General features: G+C 33.9%; 1 protein-coding gene across 1 annotated transcript; it reads left to right on the top strand.

The window, feature by feature from the left end:
* Positions 1-21,443: 21,443 nt before the first annotated feature.
* Positions 21,444-26,697, top strand: LOC130935835 (protein phosphatase 2C 32). Its single transcript, XM_057865741.1, has 4 exons — positions 21,444-24,220; positions 25,046-25,159; positions 25,435-25,699; positions 26,181-26,697. Exons 1-4 carry the CDS (start codon positions 22,127-22,129, stop codon positions 26,294-26,296), a joined length of 2,589 nt encoding a protein of 862 aa, XP_057721724.1. The 5' UTR covers positions 21,444-22,126; the 3' UTR covers positions 26,297-26,697.
* Positions 26,698-27,399: the final 702 nt, after the last annotated feature.

Raw genomic sequence — 27,399 nt, 5'->3', positions numbered from 1 at the left:
ATATAAAAATTTAATTATAAATTTAATAAAATTATAAAAATTAATAAAATAATTAAACTAAAAATAAATACTAATAAAAAATAACATTAATTGAAGGTCAACAGAACAAAAGGAATGGATATTAATGGATGAGGGAGATAAATTAAATATTAGTCCTAGAGTAATTTAATATCTACTATTATGCTATAAAAGAGAGTTGTTACATTCATCATGGATATATCATTTCTTCTATCTTTTCATTTCTATAACATACAATTATCTCATTTTGACTTAGCTTCATTAGTTTTATGTCATCCTGAATTCCTGATTATTTTGAAATGAAGATCAAAACGATGACAACAAGCATCATGAGCTTGCTGGCTCTTATCATGCTGTTGAGCAATGAATTCATGGTTTTAGGTAGCAGACAAAACTTGTTAGAACACAAGTTTAGCAATAAATTTTTTCTGGAAGAAGCAGGTCCATCCCCTAGAGGAGAGGGACATGATGCACCTGGACATAAAGGTCCACCACCTACAAAAAATTTTCAGAAACAAACTCATGAATTTTCAATTGAAGGATCAGGTCCATCCGACGGAGGAGAGGGACATAAACTTCCACCTGGCCATGGAGGTCCACCACATAGCTAGCCATGGAGGAGGTCCACCACCTTCAAATCTATACTTTAATTAAAAGAATATTAATAAAAAATAATAAAATGTGTAGGAGATCCGCCATCTTCAAATCATATCAAAGTATAATTGGTTGATGCATGTAGTTATGTTGTTGATAATAATAAAATAAAAGTTTTATTTTTATTAGTCACGGTTCTACAATAATTATTTTTTTAAATATATATTTAACGCTTATGAGTATCATTATATTAGTTTAGATCCAATATAATTCAATTAAAATTACTATTTTAGCATTGATCAAATTAAAAATCAAATTTGCAAATAAAAATTTTCATAAATCGAGTAAAATCGGATTTGTTTTGATCCGGCATCCTAAATTTCACCTAATCTATTTTTAATACCATGCATAAATATTAAGTTCAACTACATATAAAAACTATTGTCGTGCTTTTATTAAATTGTTTAACTTTATTAACATATTAATTTTATAATAACTAATATCAAAACTTTTATAACGAAAATTTTAGGATTTAAAATAGATAATTTCACAACAAAGGGGACATAAATAGTAAAAAAAAATGTTATCCAATTCTTTTTATTAGATTTGTATTTGTGAAAAAAAATCAAAAGTCGAGTTATTTGATATGAAGTGGAGTAAATATTGGTACTAAGTAGCAAGATAATCGTGCATTGCACGAACAAGATAAATGAAGACTATAATAACATGAATATAAAATGTATTTGGGATATTGTTTAGTGTAAAAAATAAAAGAATATCGTTATAATTTGGATAACTATATGTAAATTTTTAAACAAAAAAATTATTAAAAAAAAGGAATAGGCAGAAAATATGTTATTTAATTTTTATGAGTGATATTGTGAAGATATAAATTATAGTTTGAAATATTTTTCATTTATTTTTATCATTGAAATTAACTAAGGTTTGATTTGTATTAAATATGAATAATAAAAAATAATTTTAACGGAAGAAATGATGGTTTATGCACTGAAATAATAATAATTGTGAAGTAATAATTAATAGATACTAACAATTGAAATGAAATTTTCACAGTGTAATACATATAAAAAAGATATAAATTTGATTCAGTTATGTTACACATCTATGTATTAAAGTTGGCCCAAGCTCAAATAGAGCCACGCGCATTAATGACAAGTAAAAACACACGTCCAAAAACCTTTTATTACTTCACGCTCGTTATGAAAAAATGTTACTTCTTCCTCAACACAAAATCACTACACGAAACTGCTCCTTCTCTTCGAATCTCTCTCAAAATTACTCAAATTTCGGTCACGTTCTCTGCGAAAACCACTACTAGAGAAGAATAGCGACAATATTTCGCCACAAACAAGCAAAAACGAACTAAAACAACAACAGAGACTAACAAAGGTATGAGAAATTTGATTGATATTTAGTGTGTTCAGAGTTTAGGGTCTATTCTGATTGCATTTTTACAGTATAACTAGGGCTTTGAATCAAATTTGTTCTTATTTTCATTCAATTCAGTGGATAATGTATGTGAATAGATAATAGATAGTGTAACTAGTCTAGCTAATTCATTATTTATCATGTTTTATTCAGTGAGCTGGGACATTTTAATTGATTTGATTAAGATATGTATGCTTGTGCTTGTTAGTGTATTGAGTGAAGTATTGACCAAATTTTTTCATTACAGCAAAACACAACAAGACAATGCTGACAAAAATGGAGAAGCCACACTATAACGCAAGCACATTAAATATATTTATTCGCTTTCGTTCAAATAATATCTATTTTGTATTATGAATATCATAGTTATCAGAATCGAACCGGCAATCGACCCAGCCAAATTTCTGGGTCACTAGGTTATTGGTTCAATCGGTGGATCACAGGTTCAACCTGTTAACCCAGTCATAATTAAATAATTATATAAAATTTATTTTTTTATATCAAATTAACTTATTTTCTAATTCATTAATTAATTAGTATCTATTACATTATTTAAATATATGTTAAAAAATATTAATATTAATAGATGTCATATAATTATCAATAACAAAAATATGTCATGATTAATAAAAAATTTTTGCTTATCTTTTTTTAATTTATAGATATTTAACAAAGTTTAATTTTTATTTTAATAATAATATAATTAAAAAATAATTAATTTGAGAAAGAGTAAATATAAAACAAAAATAAATTAAATTAATATAAACAATATTCATTAGAATAAAAAGATAAAAATATCTTAAATTTGCATAACTAAAAGGATTAATACATAAGTTATTAATTAGGACATATCTAATAGTTAATAATATATTTATTAAAAGATAGAACAAAAGACCAAAAGTAACCTTGTCCCAGTGGTGGCATGCTTTTTTTTAAAACTTGAATGTTTCAAGTTCAAACCCCAGCGCGAGCAAATGCTCCAAATTCAGATTTGAGTGTGCGCATGCTGACGTCAGCGGGTCAACTGGTCCGGTTCAATCTTCAGTTTAGACCGGGTTTGATTGGATTTTCCAGATTTGACTGGTTTCTATGTTTATCCGGTTAGATTATTAACCCAAATCGATCTAAGGTCCAGTTCACCGATTTTTTGGTCGAACCGGTCGGTTTGGTCTGAGTTTGATAACTATGATAAATATATCCTCACATTCTGTTTTAAAATTTGTAGAAGACTCATGATTGCAGATGCCAAACAAAGGCAATAGCTCAAGAAAAGAAAGATATAGTTGAACAAATGGGATTTGGTGCCCTAACACATGTCCCGAAAATGAATGTCTCTCACAAATGGGATTTGGTGTCCTAACACATGTCTCGAAAATGAATGTCTCTCACGCCCTCTTGAGAGAATTGATTGATTGCTTTGATGACTATAAGGGATGCTTGAAAACTCTTCAGTGAAAAATATACATAACTATTCGCATGGCGGTAATACACTTTCCACTTCCTACTTACTTTCGGCTCATTGGTGTACAGAAAATTAAACTGAGCCTTTTTTGCTGATTTTTTGCTATTAAAATATTGTAAGAAATCGTTTTGATGAAAAAGTTGATTACACCAAACTGAATCCAGAAGATAAGGCGATATTTGACAGCGTCAAAAATACTACGTTGGCGACTTTGACAAGGTCTGTTCTGGATATAAGTGTTGAAGGGGAGGAGAACCGGCAAAAATTCAAGAGGACTTTTGTCGTCTTTGTACAAAAGTGCTTCTTAGTGCCAACGACGGTAAGCGTGGCCTCCCCAATCCATAAGCCGCCTATCTTTCATGTGGATAACATCCGAGAGTGGGATTGGGCAAAACATGTGCTCAACTTCTTGATGAAAGGAATTGAAAACAAGAGAAAGGGAACGAAATAGTCCGTTGATGACTGTGTTTTTGTTCTGATGTTGATATACTTCCATGAAACCAAGTTTCCTCGCTCGTTTGGACCTGATGCTCCCCCAGTACCATGGGTGGCCCATTGGACAAAGCAAATGATGTTCGACCGAATTTCGAAGGAAGCAACAGACCCATTGGTAAATTAAACAAAAAATTCCCCTAAAATTTCGTTTCAAATACTTCTAAAATACTCTGCTAACTAAATAAACTTGTGTTTTAGGTTATAATTAATTTATTTCTCCTACTTGCAATTGTTAGTGTTTTCATTTGAATCTTTGTGCATTCAGAAATATTTTTCTTGATGATTAAATATTTGTCACGCTTTATTCACCATATGAATCTTGTTCGGTTCGGTTGGCTTGCTCCATTTGGTTCACCTGATTGTTAGTGTGTTCATTTGAATCCTTTGCATTAAGAAATATTTTTCTTGATTATTAAATATTTGTCACGTTTTATTCACCATATGAATCTTGTTCGGTTTAGTGGGTTTGCTCCCTTTGGTTCATCTGATTGTTAGTGTGTTCAATTGAATCCTTGTGCATGCAAAAATATTTTTTGGATTATTAAATAATTATCACGTTTTATGGCGTTTTATTCAGCACATTACTATCGTTCGATTCAGTGGGTTGCTCATGTTGATTCAGCTGATTGTTACTGTATTTCTCATTAAATAAATTTTTGTTTTAGGGATATCTGTATAGAAAGAAAATAAAGAAGGAAAAAGCAACAACAAAGAAGTTAGATAAGAAAGAAAAAGGAAAGAAAGAAAAAAGAAAATTGTTGATATGGATTCTTCTTCGGAAGAAGAAAGATTTTCCGAATCTGAATATGAATCCAAATCTGACAAAACACCAACAGCAAAGAGAACAAGACAAAAGAAGATGGTTAAAAAACAAAAGCTTGTTGAGACGGATTTAGAAAAAACAAGTGAAACTAAAAGCAGTCCAACGGATTCAGAAAGCAAAAGTGAATCCGAAAACCAGTAAGTTTGATCTTCATATTGATTTCATTTAACTTGTATTTTCTTAAAGTTGTTCTTATGCGCTTGTTCTTATGTATTGCAGAGAAGAAGAAATTGAAAAAACTGTCACAAAGAAAAGAAAACAACCACAGAAGGTGGTTAAAAAATAAAACAAAAAAGGAAGCCTGCGGTGACAGATTCAGAAGGCACAAGCAAATCTAAAAGCCAGTAAATATTGGGTGATGTTCATTTATATGATTGTATGATATTCATATGATTTAGTTTTGCATTTTCTTGCTGAAATTTTTTTATGTATGCTAGTTAAGTAAATTACAAATGTGATATTGTTTAGTGGAGTTGCTCAAGTTGAGCTCTTTTTAATCCAGAAATATTTTTCTTGATGATTGAATGAGTATCACATTTTGTTCAGCATATGAATTGCTTTCGGTTCAGTAGTCTTTCTAAATTCGATGTGTTTGTCTGTCTTGTAGAGAAAAAAAATCGAAAAAACACCCATAGTAAAAAGAAAATAACCGCAGAGGGTGGCAAAAAGACAAACCAAATCTGACAAGGAATAAGTTTCTCGAATCATATTTTCTTTTACTTTATTGATACTTTTGTTTTAGGTTCCTTGGTACTTATTTTATGAACTTTCAGAACTAAACAAGAAAAAGATAGCGCTGCGGAAAGAAAAAGACAAGCGTTGGAGACGATAGGAGAAAAGAGATCAAAGAAAAGAAATGATGGAGCTCAGACAGCAAACGTTGTTCCAGATCAGTTTGACTCGATGGATGCGCAAAATGATTTCTCTGAGACGTAAGATTTAGTTTCTTATACCAAGTTATTTTTCTTTCTTTGCTAATTTTTGCTAGATCCTTTTCTAATTCCTCTGGATTCAATTACTAATCTGGATTGCCGATTGTAAATCTGGATTTAATTACTACCATCTCCGATCTCTCCAGTCTAAAGAGGTCGGAGATGGTAGTGAGAGCGCTTGAAGTGCCTTCAGTCTAACCCATTTACACACAATGGAAACGTGTATTTCATAAGAACAAAAAAATATTATTTTAATTATCAGTTTCTTGATGAAAAATTGTGTCTAATCAATCATATAATTCTTTTTTTATAATAGCATACTTATATATTACAAAAATTGTGTCTAATCAATCATATAATTCTATTTAAACGATATATGAAAAAATAAAATTGAAAATAGTGCATCTAAGATATTAAAAATTTTAAATTAAAAAAGAGAAAAAACTGGTGAAGGAACTAGTTTGATGCACAACATTCAATTTTAGGGACTAAAATGAGTCACTTAATGCAAAGTGAGTAAATAATTTAGTGCATGTATAATGATGACATAATGGGCGACACGTGAACGAATATTGTTGTGACTAGGGGTGTCCATGGCCCGGCCCGACCCGACCTGAAGACCTGGTCTGGCCTTGAACCTTTTAGGAGATAATTTGGTGTGATTTCACCGGGTTTAGAGTTGGGTAAGGGTCTCAAAAATAGATCCAGTCATTATTTTGGGTCGGGTCCGGGCCATATCTCAGGTCAACCAAACTCGGTCCGGTGGCCCGGTCATCATACACAATTAATATTTTGTGTTATTAGAGATGGATGATGGCTATTCTTTTGTGGAATTTAAGTATTGTAAATCTTAATATTTTGTGTTATTAGTCATTATAAGACTATAAGTTGATGTTTTATATTTAAAATGCATAAGACTTTAGACTAATGCATAATATTGTGTTATTTGTATTGATTTAAATATTTGATGTTATTAGACAATATTAGTATTGATTGTGGTGATGCTTTAATTTTAGGAAAATGTTGGTTCTTGTTATATTTTTCTAAGTGAATTTTACGATGTTAAATAATGATTCGAGTCTTGAAAATTTGGATATTTTCACATGCTAGCTTATAAGAAGGTAATGTTAACGGCGCAGTTTTCACCTATTTTTTACCTAGTATAATCGTGACCTGAAAATGTATAGGTTTCATCGGGTCTAAGACCTTGTTCGCATCTAATAAATAGACCCAGTATATATTTTGGGCCGGGTCTGTGTCACATCAAACTCGGTTTCACCCGACCCATGAACATCCCTAGTTGTGACACGTGGCCAAATAATATTGTGACATGTGGCACAACCATCCACATCAGAATGCCATGTGTCACTGATCACCACATCGTCATACTTTTATATGTGGCCAAATCATGGAGTGACGCGTGTCACTAATAGCCCACGTTATCAAGCCATGTCATCACGTCGTTAATGAAAAATAAGTCAAGGACTAACTTAGTGCACTTTTACCAAATTTAGAGATATAATTAATGCAATTAAAATTTTAAAGACGATTTTAATGCATGACTGCCAATCTCATGAACAATTTTAAGATTTAACTCGCTTGTAATTATCAATCTAGTACCATTGGAAAGTCCTAATGCATCCAACCTTTAGTTTCAATTTGTGATTTGTCCTGAAAATTTAATTGTAGCTAAGATTTCTGGTATATGCATGCTCTAAATTTCATTGTGATTTTCTTCTATCAAACATTTATTGGAACTAATGTATATTGGAACTAATGTAGATGTTTTCTTCATGTATAATTTGATTACAAAAATATTAATATAAATTTATTAAAAAAGTAAATTTACATAATATATATATAAGTAGATTAAATAATTATTATCTTTTGTTATATTAATACTTAATCTAGTTAAAAAATATAAAATATAAAATTTGGAGTGATTAATTTTCTAATATATTAATTAACATTAATTTATATTTTTTTATAATTTTTTTTCAATGGTTAAACATTAGAGCACGTTTTGACTAAATTTATAAAATGTAAATAAATAAATTTACTAATTATGTAAAGGTGAAAAAATTATTAAAATTGTTTCTCTTTATACATTAATAGACTATCATATAAAAGTGTGAGTAAATCACCTAAAGAAATGGTTAGAGATCTAATATTTCCTAAATGTCCTAAAGCAAAGAGTGTTACGTAAGTGTCTTTATACTATGTAAATTAAACTCATTTCATTTGATTTTAAGCCTCCTTATGTAAATTGAATTGATTAAGTTCGATTTACCACTAATCATAGTAAATTGAAGGGATAAGTACTTTTTTCGTCTCTAAGATTTGGGATCAAAATCAATTTCGTCTTTAATCTTTTTTGTTATTAAAATAATTATCAAAATTACAAAACATTATAAAATTATCCTTTTCTACATCAATTTTATTTTTTTGACTAAATTACCCTTAACAAATAATAAAGATAATATTAAAAAATAATAACAAAAAACAAAAACACCCCCACCCCACCCACACTCGCCCCCACCCCTACCTGAACTCCCCATTTTCCAAACTCCAATTCTTCTTCTCAAACTTAAACAAAACACCCTCCCCTTTTAGCCAATTCAGTAACAACAACAACAACCACAAAACAAAAAAACCCTCCAACCCTGCCTCTGCTCTCGATATCTCTTTCCTGTTCTCTCTCCATTCTGTTTCTGCTACTCTCTTCGAATTCCCCCTTCTCCAAATCTCAATTCTTCTTCTCAGCTTAAACAAAAAACCTTTCCCCTTTAGCTAATTCAGCAACAACAACAACCACAAAATAAATTTCAAGGGTTAAGTACTTTACATTTAGCAACAACAAATTTAGCATTTTCAGCTAATTCAACAAGCATAAAATAAATCAACAGAAACTTTAGATTTAACAATTCAACAATCATCATCAGCTACAACTTCAGATCAAAATCAGCAATAATAGAAATTTTTTATGTTCTTCAAAAATTAAAAAAAGGAAGAACGAAAAGAGGAAGAAAGTGACAAAAATAAAAAATTCCTCCTACTGCTGCTGGCACTGGCACTGTCGCAGCTGTGGATGATGGAGCTCGACGCTGATAACAAGAGCTTTCTCTGCAAACCCAAACTTGATCCGGTCAACGGCCCGTGTGATCTTGCGCGTGGTTGAAGAGGATGCGGTTGCATGTGAAGATACCGTAGATCTCGTAGTGGCAGAGATGTGGGAGCGCACGGCCTCTAGAAGGCAGAGGGCCAGGGCTGAAAGTTTCAATCTTGGTGCCGAAAGTGAGTCTGTGAAGGTGATAGATGGGAACGAAGCAAGATAAGCATGTGCGGAGGGAGGAATCGGAGGGAGCGAAGAAGCAGAGAAAAAGGGACCCACCGCCACCGTCTTCATAACCCACGGATTTGGCTCCGACACTGGTTGGCTCTTCCAGAAGATCTACATCCTAGGCCATGGCCCCTTCGATAGTGAACGGGCTTGATCTTCTCTGCACCGCATGGAAGTGAAGACGAAGAAGATGAAGGGTTGTTGTTGTGAATGAGAAGAAGAAGAAGAAAGAAGATATGAGAAGAAGAAGATGAAAGGTGGAAACTAATGATGATGATGGGATGGGATGTGATTTGGGGTGGAGGGTCAGAGAGTAGGAGGAAGGGAAATTGGGGGTGGGTTTGGGGTGGGGGGAGAGATGAAGAGATGCTGGGTGTGGATGGGGTGGGGTTTTATTTTTTAATATTATTTTTATTAATAGTTTAGGGTAATTTAGTCCAAAAAATAGAAAAGGACGATTTTATAACGTTTTGTAATGTTGGGGATGATTTTAATAAGAAAAAAAAAATTGGGGACGATTTGATTTTAACCTCAAACCTTAGGGACGAAAAAGTACTTATCCCTAAATTGAATTGATTAAGTTCGATTTACCACTAACCATAGTAAATTGAATTAATATGCTTCGAACTAGGGCACGTATAGTAAATCGAAACTAATAGCTTGGATTTAGTAGTAGAATCACGTTGGGAAGTTGCATGCCTAGGTAAATCGAATGAAACTGTTTCAATTTATGTTGAATTAGTGAAACCAAGTAAATCAAGTCCAAAGAAATCGATTTGCCACTGAAGATGAGCATACTTAAATCAAATTTTATTAATTCAACTTAGTTATGAGCCCAACCTATATATATATGAATAAAACATTAATTCTTTATTATAGTGACACTCACTATGGCTAATGAAGATATTTTTTTAGTTATTGTGCACTACAAAGGGATGGTTAAAAAAAATATGAGAGGGAATAAAATTCACTGATAAGGATTCGTTGAGTGTCTTTATCAATCCTTCGACAAGTTTTGTCGAGTTTCAGAGTTTTATAATCCAAAAATTGGGACTGCATTGTATGAAACGAGTCGAGAAGTTATTTTATTGAATTTTGATTTCTGTTGTTCGAGATGGTGTGAACTGTGAAGTACGAATCCTTTGTAGTAGACAGTGACGAACGTTTACAATTGTTATTTCACTATCATCATCAGTTTTTCGAAATGAGAATCCCTGAGATATTGACCAAATTTGGAGATGTGGTCAGTAGTTCAGACGAATCAAATCAAAATATTCAATCTGTAACAATGCCAGGAGTCTCAAGTTCAATGCCTGTTGGCTCGTCATCATTTGTTCCTGTCATTGCACTTGAACCAGGGTTGGTGGCATCTTCGTCATTCCCAGCTAATCTAAATTGCGGTGACGATAGAGAAATAGGTGATAATTGATCCTTCGGTCAACTTGCTAGTGTGATGACGGGTACTCCTATCATGATCCCGGGTTCAGGGGATGTGGACAACCAGATGCCATCAAAGATGTACTGCAGGATGACGATGATGTGGAGTCCGCTATGATTAATGATGATAGCGATGATGATCAAGGGAGGAATATTCCAGTCCAGACTTGTGAAGCATCGAGTTTGGGAAGTCAGCAATATCCCCCGCACTTTTTGACTTTACACTTGGAGGCCATGACACAACAAGGGTTCCGGATGTAGAATCCAGATTTGGGGCATGGGATACACAAGATACATCATGTCTAGCTAAGTTTCAAGTTGGTCAACAGTTTCAGAATATAGAGCATGTCATCTTAAGTATGAAGACTTATAGCATCTGCCGTGTGGTTGAGTACAAAGTACTAGAATCATATCATGTCAAGTACCATGAAAAGTTTAACGAGTTTGGAAACGGTTGCAGGTGATTAATTCGAATCACTGTTTGTCAGTGGAAGGAAATTTCGAAGGTAAGAAGGTCTAATGGGCTGCATACATGTTTGGCCACGTCGGTATCTAGTGATCATACGAAACTTGATTATCATATTATATCTGCTTTCATACTTCCTATGATCAGAGCTGATGCAGCAGTATCGATCAAGATATTGCAGAATGCAACTGAGGCTCACTTTGGATTTAGATTGACTTATAGGAGGATTTGGATGGTTAAGGAAAAGGTTGTGGCGCAAATTTATGGGGATTGAAAAGAGTCATACAATGAGTTGCCGAGATGGATACTAAGTGTGCAGATAACAATGCTAGGTAGTGTTACAGTGTTGAAGATGAGTCCTGTGCAATTTGGAGGCCAAGTTGACGAGTCATCTACTTATTTTCATTGGCTTTTTTAGACATTCTCACCTTGTATTGAGGCCATCAATTTAGGCATTGTAATCTATTGGCTAGCATTGATGGGACTCACTTGTACGACATATAGATGGACATTTGATGGTTGCAATTGCTCAGGATGGGAACTCTAATATCATTCATATTGCCTTCACACTTGTAGAGGGTGAGAATACCGAGTCATGGTCATTTTTCCTATCTCATTTTCGTCAGCACGTAACGCCTCAGCCAGGTATTCTAGTCATATTGAATAGGCACATTAGAATCAAGGCCACATTGGAGGCCCCTGATGGCGGATGGCTTCCTCTGACTGCATATCATACATTTTGTATCCGACACGTTGCCGCAAATTTTGCACTGAGTTTTAAGGGCAAGGATGCAAGGAGCTTCTTGGTGAACACTGCTTACGCCAAGACTAGGGTGGAGTTTGAGTATTGGTTTGACATCCTCTGAAGCAAAGCCCCAGCAATGTATGACTGGACTCAGCACCGAGACGAAAGTCATAGGTTCGGACACATGACAACTAATATCTTCGAGTGTGTTAACTCCATCCAAAAAGGTGTCAGGAACCTCCCGGTTTGTTCGATGGTGAAGTCTACTTATGGGAAGTTGGCAGAGGTCTTTGTTCGTAAAGGGAAGAGAGGCAGAGGCATAGTTAAGAATATGGAAGTAGTTTAGTTAGCATCTTATGGAGGCAATAGAAGCTAATTTGAAGGCATCAAGGTGCTTCATGATGAATTTGTATGATAGGCTAATTCTAAGTTCAATGTGGCAGAGACTACTCCAACGGGTAACTTCTCACTAAGCTCTTACAGAGTTTCACTGAAGGATCAGACATGCGACTGCAGGTACTTTCAGGCACTTCATTATCCATGTCACCATGCATTGGCTTGCTGTGCATACTCATGCTTGAGTTGGGCAACCTATGTCCATGACGTCTATTGCATTAGCACGGTATTCGATGTTTACCGAATGGTATTCAATCCTCTAATACTAAAAGGGTTTTGGCCACCATATGATGGTCCCACAGTCATCTCCGATCCCATTAGGAGACGTGCATCTGAAGGTTGCCCGAGGACTACTAGGATACATACTAGCATGGATGAGGTGGATCCAAATAGGCCGAAGTAATGTGGGCTTTACAAACAACCTAACCATAATAGAAGGAGGTGTTCACCGGGAGGAGTAAACCTGAATCCTAGGGCTGGAGGCAATGCATAGGGCTAGTTTATGTTTAGATTTATGTACTCGTTCTGTTTCAAGTTGTTTATGTCTACTTTGTGTAATGTTCAATTGTTTAAGTTTAGGGTACTCTTTGTGTAATTTTTGGTTTTTTAGGTTTATGTCTTCTTCATGTAATCTTCACTTTGTGTAATACTCTATTTACATATGAGGTGAACGTTTCAATTGTTTCTTTCATACATTAGTCACAAATTAGTTTCATTAATGCATAATATTGAACTTAACGTGAACCATACATTAGCAAAGTAAAAAATATGACAACGTACATAAGTCCCACATATTCATTGGTCATCTCAAAAGCAAAGTACAAAATATAATAACGTGCATCCTACTAAATGTAACACACAACATCAAAAGAGGTGGAACCCTGTAAAATAACGCTTACGACGCTTGATCCTATGCTCTTTCTGAGCTAAAGGTACCTCATCCTCATCTCCATTTGGGGTAGGTGGTGTAGGGGGATTTGTGGCAACTGCAGAGGGGGCGTCCCACCTAAAGCAAAAGGATCATATACTGGTCCACTCGGTGGCTCATTCAGATCAACTGTATCGTGTGGCTGGGAACTGGTGAGATGAGATTTGGCACACTCCGTGTCATCCTCCAATAGCATCACATGTAAGTCATCAAAGAACTGTAAACCTCCAAACCCCCTCTCCAACTCCATAGAACTAATGACATCTGAAAACGGCTGACCCGGGATTATATATGATTGGCTGGTCCCTCCTGCTGCATAAGCACTCGATCCCTGAACAAAATACACACCCTGATTGTCACCACCACCTCTAGTACCACGATCATCACCGTCACCTACACCACCATCGTCACCACTATCAACACCACCACCATCTACACTACCACTACCACCACCATCAGCACCTTTACCTTGATCATCGCCTCTGCCAGCACGACCACTTCTACCTCCACGCTTATCACGATCCCTACGTCGCCTAGGGTGTTGACCCCTCATCTCCATCGCGACAATCTCATCGTCGATCCACCTTCACTCATGATCACTTCCTCGTGTACCAACGCACACTCGCCACTCAACACGACGTTTGTCTGGGATATCAGGGACCTGGTCCATGGGAGGTGCCTGTCCTGGACCTCTCTTTGTAGCCTCTGCCAAAATTGGTACACCTTTGGGGTCACCGAGGAAGACCTCCGGCGACAAGAACCTACGCCCATGTGCATACCACCAGTCCAGGAACCCCTATAATTGCTCGGGGTTGGCGACAACATCAAACCAGAGAACATGTTGGGCTCTGTTAGCCCAGTGGAAGTGCCAAGACTATAAGGTGTGAGGAAACCAACGGTCACCGCTTTCCGTCCTTCGCCATCAAGAAATTTATGTTCAACACTGCACGAGGTCGATGCTTAACTCCTTTAAGCTATGGTAAGACCCTGTTCACCTAATACCACTCTATTACCGTAAAGTATATAAATGCAGTTATCGCTCTCCATAACTAAGTATGTTGAAGCTCTAGTATCTCAGGATGCACTACCTAAACTACTTCGGCTGAGCTATAGGGCATCAATAAGAACTATAAAAGGAAAATAATAATACACATCATTACTTAAGCATAAAATCATCATAGGTAAAAATTTTATATTCATGCTTAACTAACACTTACATCTTACAGTAAGTCTATCCTCTGCTGCTAATATTGCACTCTAGTCCCTTTCTCGCGCAATGATGGTTGATATCCTAACCATCTGCCATCAAATACATTATTTTAATAATAGCACACTAGTCGAACTATTATTAACCAACATAACAAACATAAGTACTCGAGGCCAACGGCCAATAAAATGCATCAAACCCGGGAGCCCTGAAAGCCGGGAAACGTCAAAAGATCTATGACTAAAGTAGCTGCAACGAACCAGCCAACTTAACGACGTGCCTGTTAGCAACATGTCACATACATCGATATAACCATGAAAGCGCGGCAGAACCTCAGCTATATCTATCCAAGTTCTTTAATCCAGCTATGTAGGGTAGCCACCGGATGTGAAGACGTGTCCCAGACTTGTCCCCAAACAGCTAATTCAACAACAACATCATGATGTATGCCCTCACATACCTCCTAACAGTCTCCTCATCTGCACCCTGAGGCAGCTCACTGAATATCTCCTGCATCCATGTGCATTTCATAGTGAACTTATCAATATAATTCGCCAAAGGTAACACTCTGAGTAGCTCTTCAAACCAAGTCCACGGAGGTCGACCACCCTCAATATAGGTCTCAAAATCTATCAAACATCCACTGACGTACTCATCGTAAATCTGAAGGCCTAACTCGTACACCACATCTTGTAACATAATGGTGCACTCTCTAAATGACATATGAAAAGTGTGCGTCTCTGAACACTATCTCTCCATGAAACGCTGACTAATAGCTCATCTAGCCTAAAGCAGTGATCATTAAGCCTCACAAGATGATATAACCCCGCCATTTGTAAGTACGGTACGATTTGCTTGTCAAGAGGCATACCATGCTGCCTCTTCATATTAGTAGTACATCGGGTCGGCTACCATTATAATAAAAAAGGTTTAACAAAACATAATATTATATTTTATTATATTAAAAAAGTTCTTAATCTAAAATTACCTCAAAAAGTTAACACCCAATCTAAATATATACATCTTGCTCTAATCTATTATTCATAGAAATCAAATCTTAACTAAATTTACGTTAAACTAACACTACCATTTCAAGGGGTAACAGTAATTATAGATCACTACTATCACTAACATTTCTAACTTAATAGCTCTAACAAAATTTATACTACTTACCGATCTAACATTTTTATTAAAATAATGCTCACTAAATATTAATAACAATTTAAAAGTAACTTAAAAAAAAAGAAGTTTCATTTATTTACATCTTTATTGATGTTACTAGTAACATAGGCAACTCCGTCCAAGCGATATATACGATCTGGATCATCTTCTATATCTGGAGTCAAGATTTTCTCAAAGAATTTGTAATTTTTGATGGAGTAGAGAATTGTAAATGTAATTCGCATCTAACAAATTTGAACTCTTTTATAGAGCTAGCCAATAGAAAATTGAAACAACTAGCATCAATTTACCTTGAGTAGCACCTCGTATAAATCGAAACAATGGGTGTCGATTTACCATGAGCCAACAAAACCACTAAATCGAAACAAGGTCATTTGATTTACCTAGGCATGCAACTTTCCAACGTGACACTGCTACTAAATCGAAGCCAATAAATTTGATTTACTATGAATGCCCTAGTTCGAATTCACTCAATTCGATTTACCATGGTAGTTGGTAAATCGAATTCACTCAATTCGATTTATATTGGGAGTCCTTAAATCAATATCGTTTCATTCGATTTATATTGAATTAGAATACCAACATAACACTCTTTATTTTAGGACATTCATATAATATTCAATATCAATCCATTTTTTTAGGTGATTTACCCTAAAAGTGTCAACTAGATGAATAATTTCTTAGTAAAAGAACAACATATTTTAATAAATATTATTATTTGAATCTAAATTACACATATATTTTACAAAGGAAAAATAGACAAAAGTACACCCGGATTTTTACATGGTGAACAGATGTACTCTTCAAATTTTTTAATAAGTCATTTGCAAACACGAATACAAAATTTCGTTGTCAATTCTATCCTTCCGTAACCTGAGTAATTTTTTCGGCAGTGGTGGAGGTCAGGTGGCACGGTCTTGTGTGATGTGGCCAATTTAGGGTGACACAGTGGAAAATAGAATTATTACATTATTAAATTTATTGAAATAAATATAAAAAAAGGGCACAATGAAACCACTGTTCATCCTCTTCCTTCTCCAATTTCTTCGAACCCTAACACAGAGTGGAAAAAAATTCTCCCTTCATTCTCTTCATTTTCCTCTATACATCTTCTTCCTGTCTGTCGTAATAGGGGTTTATAAACTCTAATGTATCAAAATGTCACACTCTCAACGAAGGAAGAATATACATCATGCTTGTGCCAATGGTTGTGGTGGCTCGTCTTCTGTCCCAAAAAATAGAAAGAAGAAGAAGTTCAACTACAATAATGGCAAGTGTCTCCATGGACTTGACGCAGTGGTGTTTGAGTCTGTTACAGAGTGGAACCCTGGAAGATTGTTTCTTCGTTGAGGTATGTGAATTCTGATTTTGTTTATGAATCAGAGAAATCAGGCTCCACACGAGGAATAAAGATCTTTGGTGCCTCATTCATTTCTCCTTGCACAAACCTTTGACCAGTTGGTACTGGCCTCTTATTCGATGCTCTTCTGTCCTTCTGACTGTTCTTAGATTGCTAGGTGGGCACTTCATTCTGACCTTATTGTTGGAAACTATTAGGAGGTGGGACTTCTACTTCACTTTGCTGTTGGGTCGTATTTCGGTTGACGTTTGGGATTTCTGGTTGTGGTATTAATTGAGTTGTAGGAGCAGGATTGGGAGATGCTGGCTTATGAGTTTGATTGCAACTTTGGTTGATTTTTTTCCACCCTGTGGTAGGGTTCGTAGGAATTGGAGAAGGAAGAGAATGAACAGAGATTCCATTATGTCTTTTTTTTATAAATATTTTCATAATGTAATATTTCTATTTTTCACTATGTCACCCCAAATTGGCCATATCACACAATACTGTGCCACCTGACCTTCACCATCGCCAGAAAAATTACTTAGGCCACGAAAGGGTAGAATTGACAACAGAATTTTATATTCGTGTGTACAAATGACTCATTAAAAAATTGAGTACATCTATCCACCGTGTGAAAATTCGAGTGTACTTTTGTCTATTTTTCCTTTTATAAAACAATAATTCAATCTAAAAAGGTTTACAACTTTCATAAAAAAAAATCACAAGTTTTGTAAATAACAGTAGTTATACCTAATAAAATTTTAAGTTTTAAACAATGGTATTTAGATATGAATCCTGTTAGGGAGCCAAGGAAAAATTTTGACAATGTGTATAATGGGCTAGTTATTTAGCCCAATAAGAATAAATAATAAAAACCCTTCCACCGATTACTCTAAATTCAAAAACTCCCATTTAGTTATTTTACATCAAATTTCAAATTTCAAATCTCCCAATTTTAAATTTCAAATTTAAAAAAAATTCAATTAATTATTTAAAAAAAATAACCATTCAAAATCCTAATTCTTTTTCAACCGACGGTCACCCTACCTTCATCAATAACCATCCCGCTTCATATTAGCTGCTTGGCTTGCCACACGTCAATCACCCTTAGTAAAAATAACTATCCATTTAAGAAAAAAAATAATCATCTGCATACCTAATGAATTGAACATCCAACATATTTTAATTATATATAACTAAACCCAATCCAGTCAAAATAATCATCTATATAAAAATTAAAATAACATACCTACTAAAATGACCATCCTAAATTGACCGTTAGATACGTTAAAATATCACATTTACATTAAGAATAAACATCTCATTTACATAAAAAATAAACATCTACACGCATATATAAAACTTCCGTCTCTCAACATCGATCTGCACATTCAGCATCGATCTTCCGATGATTCATACGCTTCTTCGATGATGCTGCTATCGCCACCATCATGCTTGTCGCCGTTTCATGCCAATGATGCGTCCGACTAAAAGTGCAAAAAATTTTACTGTCAGACGTTGTTCAACTAACTACGTCAGAACTGATCCTCCATTGTTGGAGCTGGTCCTCCATCATGGAATGAAATTCTTTGATTCTGTTCTGTTCAATCTTAGTGGTTGGAATTAGAAAAAGCCGTACAAAATAAGTTGATTGAAAGGCACACATGGATTTCATATATTAATGGATTATGGTCATGGATATATATCTCATATATACATGCAGAAATAACGAGTATAAACCAAATCTACAATTTCGACACATGAAATCTATGCAATAGAAGAAACTCAAGAATAATAGACCTGTGGTAGGTTTTGGTGACCAGATCTCGTGGCTCGTGTGTCTCGCTTTTTTTTTTTTCACCAAGAGATTCATCGAGTCCGGTCTTAGAAACCGTGTTGCATACCAATTCGTCTCATTTTTTGAAACTTTTTCGCTGGAATTAGGATACAGCTTGGTCTTTAGTAGAGTGCTTCTCGCGCTGAGGATCTCGTCGGTTTCAGCGGCACCGATGAGAGGACGGAGAGGGAGAGAGAGAAGAAGAGGGAGACCAATTGGAGGTGTTCGTAACTGTTTGGAATATTTATTTGCTTTGAATTTAAAATTGAAAATAATTTTGTAATTAATTAATTTAATTATCATTTAATGTTAATTTCAAAAATATCCCATTGTAGATATTGTACACTAATTACATTGACTCCTCATACTTTTTCTTTAGATATTTATGATGAAAAACTTTTGAGGCCAGTAATTTTTAGTATTTTTAGCCATCATTTGAGCTATATAAATACTAAATTATCATTAATAAATAAATTTTATTAAATTATGTGTGTAAATTCTAAAAAATGTGGGTACAAATTGTATTAATTCATATTTGCAAAATCTAGTAAATATAAGTGTAAATTATATGATTTTTATGTGCAAAATTCCTGTAAATATGGGTAAAAATTATTACTAATAAAAAATAATAATATTTATTGATCATATAGCATTGTTCATATATAATTACAAATAAATTTAAGCTTCTTTATAAAGAAATAACTCAATTTAAAGTATTTTAAAATTGATAAATATATGGTTCCATAATTATTTATGTTTCATATATAATTATCAGTAGTTCAATTAGAAGAAAACAATAATATGTAATACTTTTAGAATTGATAAATATAGTTCTACAGTTATTTAATATTTTATAACTTAACACTATGTTAAGTTTTGATCCATTTAAAGATTCATATATTTAGTTTGGTCAAAGGAATTGATCTTTTATAAATTATAATATGTACAAACAATATGTTAGATACAAAACTTTTTTATTGTGACCAAAATCTCAAAAGAATCAGATTAGTATAATTATTATAAATAAAAATAATTTTTTTGCAGAGTTTTATTTCATCAAATTTAAAACCTTATAAGATATTATCAAACATGGTTATAAATTATTTAATATTTTAATTATAGTTGTGTGTACTTTAATCCTATGAGCAATCAATTAAGTGCCATGATTAGACTCGCTATAAACACGAAGATTTTCACTGTTATCTAAAAAAAAAAACCATTTTTTTCATAAATAACAGTGATCATTAGTAGTTGTGGTAATTATATATAAGAACAATTTGTAAACGTTTACTGTGAATATTGAACACATCAAATCAATTTGTAAATAATGTGCTTGCATGATATTTCTTTTTATAAATAAGGAGTTGTCATTGAGATTTCTTTTTTATTAAACTATACCCATATGTTTAATAAGCAAGAAACTAAACAAATAGAACACAGCTAGATTTGCAACCCGATAATTCAATTGATATGATGTTTGATGCTACATGGCAATATAGATATTGTTGGTTTTTTGTATTTCTGATCCATGGGTCACTTTTTTTTTTTTTTTTTTTTTTATCAAATACAGGAAGACTTGAACCTATGATTTTTAGAGAAGTACGAAAAAATTATGTCATTTAAGTTATAGTTCGTTTAGTATCTATGAATCACCTAAAACTTGTAGTTTTAATTAACAAAATTAATATCATATTTTAATTTGCTAAGTAATATCTTCTTTTTTTTGGTGACTAAGTAATATCTTCTTTGGTTACATTTAACATGTTTTTCTAATTTTAAATAATGATTTGAACATTTTGCAAATTATATAGTCAAACATAAATGAAAAAACTGTTAATAGAAAAAGTGTTTTATATTCATCTAATTTCTCCTAGTTGAAATCAGTAAGAGATTGATATTATTTTTCTAAGTTTAATAGTAAATGTCTTGACATCAAATCTTTATTTTTTAACTTCTTCATGAATTCTACTAAAATTTGTGGATATCAAATCTTCCGCTTTAGTTTATCTTTGTGAAAGAATTCATCTAATGTTTGGCATATCACTTCCGGGCTCCGGCACCTATTATAAACAAACAAAATTTTTAGTTTCAAAAAATATTTAGGTCGAATATTTTTTTATTAATTCAAATTTTAATATGTATAATTAGAAGAGTTTAGAAATTTTCATTTAATTTAGTCTTTTCCTCCGTAAGTTTTGGCTCTAGGTTTTTTCCCGAACAACTTACAAATATATTTAGGAGTAAATTAAAATGTCATATATAATCAAATAGCTAATAACTTTATTAGAATTATAATTTTTATAAGAATTTGTATGAATCGAGTAAAATTAAATTTGTTTTGATGCGAATCTGACCTTAAATATTCACCAAATCTATTTTTAATACCTTAAATATTAGGTACAATTAAATATGAATACACGTAATTTTGTTAAATTGTTTAACTTTATTAAAAAAATAATTTTATAATAATTAATATCAAAATTTTTATAACAAAAGTTTTAGGATTTAGAGGAAATAATTTCACAACAAAGGGGACATAAATAGTAAAAAAATAATATTATCTTCCTTTTGTTTACTAAATATTTATTTGTGGAAAAAAAATAAAAAAGTTGAGTTATTTGATATGGAGTAGTAGAGTAAATATTAGTACCAATTATTCTATAATTAAACTCCAATTTTTAATTTATTATTTTAATATTTATTTCGTTTACTTATTGCAAAGGCAGAAGAAACCCCAAATTTCCTCTTTCTGCTGCGTCTTGTCTTCTCTTATTTTCTCTTCTCGTCTCTCGCGTTGCTTTCCTCATTAGTCAAACCGCATACTCCTCCATTTCACACCTCTTCCCCCTCTTAACTTCTTCCATTATAATCCTCACTCGCTCTCTCCCTCTGAACCTCCGCCATTCAATTTCTGCACTCCAACACTGTTCCCTCCATAAAGTTTATATTTTTCGGCTAAAAATAGAAACAAAGAACAAGAAAAAAACATGATTTTCAAAATGGGACCGGGGCGTTTGTTTCTGATGTCTTCAATTCACTGTGTTTAGTGCTCTTAGATCCGTTTGCAAGTGTGCCCCGATCCACAACTTCATTCATGTGGAGTGCCCACAAGGTTAGATCGTTAACATTCTTGTGCAAAAACCTGACTTTGCTGCTTTAAGTATTCACTCGATGGTGTTCTTTCGTTTGATTCATACCCACTTCGCAAGATAGTGTTTTGGCTTCTTTTTATGCTAGCTTTTTCCCAAACATCACATGGGTTGCATCGCTCTCAGCTTAGGAATTTGATGGTTATGATGATGTTGATGATTACAATGATGGTGCATGGTCACCTGTGTAATCACAGCAATAAAGGGTTTATGCTGTTTTTGAGAAGTGGCTTTCTTGTTTGTGTATCTGTTTGCTAATGTTGCTAAGGTACAGAAACATTGTATTGGCCTCTCTGTGTATCAGGGGTGTTTGCATTTGCAATAATGGGTAATGGAACTTCTCGCGTTTTTAGCTGTTTGGTGCCATATAACGGCAAGAATGGGGTTGATTTGGAGTTTTTGGAGCCATTAGATGAAGGTTTAGGCCACTCCTTTTGTTATGTGAGGCCATCCATTTTTGAATCTCCTGCTATTACCCCATCAAATTCTGAGAGGTTTACACTAGATTCTAGCACCCTTGATTCGGAGACATTGAGTGGGTCATTTAGGAATGATGGCATTGAAGATTCTTCTGCCACACACAAGCCAGGGAAGAACTTACCTGAGACCACATTCAAAACAATCTCAGGGGCTTCGGTCAGTGCCAATGTTTCAACTGCCAGGACCGGTAACCAGAATGCACTACTTGCTAGTAATTTTCTAGAACCTGCTGCGTCGTTTGAGGGAACTGCCTCATTTGCTGCAATCCCTTTGCAGCCTGTTCCCCGTGGCTCTGGACCTTTGAATGGCTTCATGTCTGGACCTTTGGAGAGGGGTTTTGCCTCTGGTCCTTTGGATAAGGGTGGTGGCTTCATGTCTGGGCCAATGGAGAAGGGGGTTATGTCTGGTCCTCTTGATGCCACTGACAAATCCAACTTCTCCGCACCACTTGCTCGTGGTCGCCGAAGGCCACACCTCCACCGCCTGATGAGAAGTGTAAGTGGACCTATGAGAAACTCTCTTTCTCGGACTTTCTCTAAGCATTCGATGGGTGGTAGTTGGATGCAACGGTTATTCCTTCACCCCGTGACTCAACTAGCTTGGAATTCCAAAGAGGCAAAGTTTCGGCCTGAAGTCTCAAGAGATTGTGTTGAATTTGAGTATAAACAAACCCACAATTTGCAGTGGGCTCATGGCAAGGCTGGTGAAGATAGGGTGCATGTTGTACTTTCTGAAGAACAAGGGTGGCTGTTTATTGGGATATATGACGGTTTTAGTGGACCAGATGCACCTGATTTTCTGATGAGCAATCTTTATAGATTTATAGACAAGGAATTAGAGGGATTGCTCTGGCATTATGAATATAATACTGTCAATCCACTTGAACCCGAAGTCCATAAAAGAGTGAATGCAATGGTTCCTCCAGAATGCAAAAGAGAGGAAATATCGGAAAGTTCTTGCTGTTTGGAAGATTCTTGTCCAGCTAAGGTCAAGGATCAATCATCTAACAGTGAGATAGTGGAGGAAAACACTGACGTTAAGGTGAAGGTGGAACAGCTTAATTGTGGAAGTCCTAGTATCTCCCGATTGGATGGTCAAGGTAGAAAAAGCATGAAACTTTATGAGTTACTTCAGATGGAATCTTGGGACGAACAGGGTTTTCTGTCAGTCTCAGAGCAAGGTAAGGATTCTTCCATTGCTAGGGAAATAAGACAAGAAGATAGACCTAGACATCAGGATGAAGGCCCTACTACATCGGGAGAAAATGGAGGCACTGGGTTTAGTTCAAACAACCAAGTTCCTGTTGCTTCTTTTTCTGTTAAAGGACAAAGGCAGGATCCGAGAAAATCGTATATCAGTATGAAAATCAGAAACATGTACAGGAAGCAGAAGTCCTTGCGCAAAAACCTCTTTCCATGGAATTATGATTGGCATAGGGAAGAAGCCTGTGTTGACAAGAAAATAGTAGAAACCTTGGGGCCTATTAGAAAATGCAAGTCTGGCGTAGATCATAGTGCAGTTTTAAGAGCAATGGCACAAGCTCTTGAAAGAACAGAAGAAGCATACATGGACATGGTTGAGAATAATCTAGATAAAAATCCAGAGCTTGCCTTAATGGGATCTTGTGTTTTAGTGATGTTAATGAAGGATCAGGATGTTTATGTAATGAATGTTGGAGACAGCCGTGTAATTTTGGCGCAAGAAAGACCAAATGATCGTCATCCCAATCCAAGCTTCATCAAGGATGACGTGAGGCATAGAAATCGATCTAGAGAGTCATTAGTTGGCATGGAGCTGGATAGAATTTCAGAGGAGTCTCCAATGCACAACATAAACAGTCGTCTTAACATGATGAACAAAAATAGAGAGATATCCCTTTGTGGACTGAAAATGAAGGCTGTTCAGCTTTCAACAGATCACAGCACAAGTATTGAAGAGGTGTGTTTCCTTCTTTTTTTCAGAAAAAGAAATGTTTTTGTTGATCAATGAAGTAAATAACAAATGATATTTATTTTGAGAAGCTAAGGAATTGTGGTCACATCTTGAAATTCTGAAATGTGATCCACTAGACATACATTAGTTATTGAATTGCGTTCTACTTCTTGGTGCTTGCATGTGTATGTGTGAGTTGTTCATGTCCCTGCACACGTATTTTCAACAATTTATTCATATTTGTTTACACATGGGGGGATTTTGAATTTGACCTTTCAAACACTGAAATTCTTGCTTCTGGGAGATACTGAGGAGAACATTTTCCATGATTAGCTGCAGCTATATGGATCAGAAGTAATTGTTAATTTGTCATTTGGATTTCCCTGTTATTCAATAGACAGTTATATACTATAACAAAAATTTGGAGAAGCCTTTCATTTGTAGACAATATGATCTATATTATGTATGGAATTTGAATAATTTTGTTTATGTTTCAGTTTTTTCTGTCTCATTGGCTTTTATTCATATTTCATCATCATAATATTTTTTACTATCTCCTTTTTTGTGAGCAATGTCTGCATATCTTTATATCCATGATTTACACGTGCAACACATATTGCAGTCAAGAACAAGATTGACCTTATTATTTAGACTAGATAGTTTGATTGAAACTTCTAAAAATCGATAAGAGTAAATTAAAAGGAAAAGTTTGTGTGGTGCTATATATGAACATGATTAATTATAAGCCTTTACTAGAAAGAAAAGTTTTCATATTTTTAAGATGTTGGTTTTATTCCTTTGCTGATTATTTTTTTTCAATTTCTCTTGCAGGAAGTGTTTAGAATAAGAGCAGAACACCCAGATGATAATCAAGCCATATTCAATGATAGAGTGAAAGGACAATTAAAAGTCACCAGAGCATTTGGTGCTGGATTCCTGAAGAGGGTCAGTTGATCTTCTGACTTTGGCTATCTGAAATTTAGTTTGCTGTACTCCTTTTGTCTATAGCTTATTGGTATGGAGTCTATTTGTGTGCATCCTTTATATATATAATTTACGTCCCTCATAACTTAATTAAGGATAATGGTATATTAAATAATGATTTTTGAGTGTGCTAATTGTTCATTACAATGCTGCCTATATGTTGCTGGCTATAGGTTGCTTTGAGGAATATGCATAGTTCTTCAAACCTTTTTACTAACTTGAATCGTATTATTTAGCCATCTTTCAATGAACCTCTACTGGAGATGTTTCGAGTTGATTATGTGGGCAATGCTCCTTACCTAAGTTGCACATCTTCCGTTGTTCATCATCGGCTTTGCTCAAGTGATCGGTTCTTGGTACTATCCTCCGATGGGCTTTACCAATATTTCAGCAATGAAGAGGTAGTTGCCCATGTTACGTGGTTCATGGAAAATGTCCCCGGTGGCGATCCTGCTCAATATCTTATCGCGGAGCTTCTTCTCCGTGCTGCCAAGAAGAATGGTCAGTTTTTTACACACTTTGAAGCTTCTTATCTTGAATATCAGAAATAACAATAGATACCTAATTTTAGGTTCTCATGTGCTAACCAAAAAAGGATACCTAATTTGTTAACTAAAGTTTGGTTGGGAATAGTCGTATGGTAATTAAAATATAGTTTTCACTCGGTAGTTAATCAGATCTAACGTAGCTTCTACATGAGGACTTTTCCTGTAACAAATACTATGACATTAAACTATCTGTTGGGTTTAGTGTCAGAAGCATTTCAAGTATTCCAAAAATATCGGTGTTCCAGTAGTTTTAGCTATTGATCTCAATCATAAAATATATACATGATTGAAATCAATGGTTAAAACCACGAGAGTACTTGAAAATTTCCCTAGCTGTTATGCCAATATGACAAAATTTTGTGAGAGAATAAATTATTCTTGGCTCAATTGATTTGGTTCTTATATATCTATATATTTATTGTTAAATTTTGTAGGAATGGATTTTCATGAATTGCTTGATATTCCTCATGGAGATAGGCGTAAATATCATGATGATGTATCTGTTATGGTGGTTTCTTTGGAGGGAAGGATATGGAGATCATCGGGATAATTTTTTTCTCTTCTCTTTTTTGCTCCAATCATTTTGAATAATTATTATCTATTTAATTCTTGGCTAGCTGCCTTCAAATTTGCTTGGTGCCTGTGATAATGAATGTAGCAATTTTGGGTTACAAGTAAAATGACTTGACAAATCAAATCTAGGTTATGAAAAAGTGTTTTAACGGAGAATAGAAAAGGAAAAAAAATGGTCGGTGATACTATATTTTAGAAAATTTTCTTATTGAAAATGTCAATTAAATTTCCGAGCCGTAAAATATGGTTATGTCTGCAGTTGACTTGGGATTGAATAGATTGGACAAAAATGGTTGTTACTAGGTTCTTTCTAAACCAAATCAATAATATGGAAGTTCCACTCGGGATGGAGTTCATTAAATTACACTTTCCTCATTGAAAATCGGACACGTAAAGTAATACAAAACCAAAGTAAAATGTTGAAACTTGAAAGCAACATATATATATATATTTTACCCGTAATAATATTATAGAAATATAAATTTTTTAAAATTACAGTTTATTTTGTTCTGACAGTATAGATTATGTAGGTATAAAAGATTTATAAAATCAAATTATTTTGCAAAATAAAGTCGTGAGTTGACAAAAGTTTCTGACTAAGAAGACCAAGATATCTGTAGATAAAAAATCAAATAATACGATTTTTAATTATTAATTTTATATGAAAAGTCTAATTTTTTATTAATAATTAATTTTAACATTCATAAACTAAAATTTAAAACAATTTAACGTGTATACTTTTATATTTAATTAGGTTTAATGGTTAAGTCTGTTGTACAAATAAAAATAATTAATTTTTATATTTGTTATTTAAAAATAATATTTTTTCTCTCTATGTATATAAAAATATAATTAGATATTAGTATCAAAAAATTTATACGAATAGCTATAAAATTAACTCATAATTATTTTTTAAAACAATTGAATCTTGATTCTAATTTTTAGTTATAACATTAGTATTTTCTCCAAATTATATGTAATAAATATTTGAAAGAGGAGAAATGAAAATATAGATTAGAAAGATAAGCGGTGAAAATTTAAAACTAAATAAAAAATTAAAAAATTATGTATATAATAACA

Source organism: Arachis stenosperma, chromosome 6 (assembly GCF_014773155.1).
Source record: "Arachis stenosperma cultivar V10309 chromosome 6, arast.V10309.gnm1.PFL2, whole genome shotgun sequence".
NCBI lineage: Eukaryota > Viridiplantae > Streptophyta > Magnoliopsida > Fabales > Fabaceae > Arachis > Arachis stenosperma.
Note: the sequence above shows the minus strand (reverse complement) of the source record. Positions and strands in the feature narration are given on the sequence as shown.

Excerpts from the sequence above, each read along its gene's own strand:
- LOC130935835 (XM_057865741.1), top strand. The coding sequence starts at position 22,127 with ATGGGTAATGGAACTTCTCGCGTTTTTAGCTGTTTGGTGCCATATAAC. Across the intron at positions 25,160-25,434 it reads GTGCTGGATTCCTGAAGAGG|CCATCTTTCAATGAACCTCT; the intron begins GTCAGTTGATCT and ends CGTATTATTTAG. Across the intron at positions 25,700-26,180 it reads CCGTGCTGCCAAGAAGAATG|GAATGGATTTTCATGAATTG; the intron begins GTCAGTTTTTTA and ends TAAATTTTGTAG.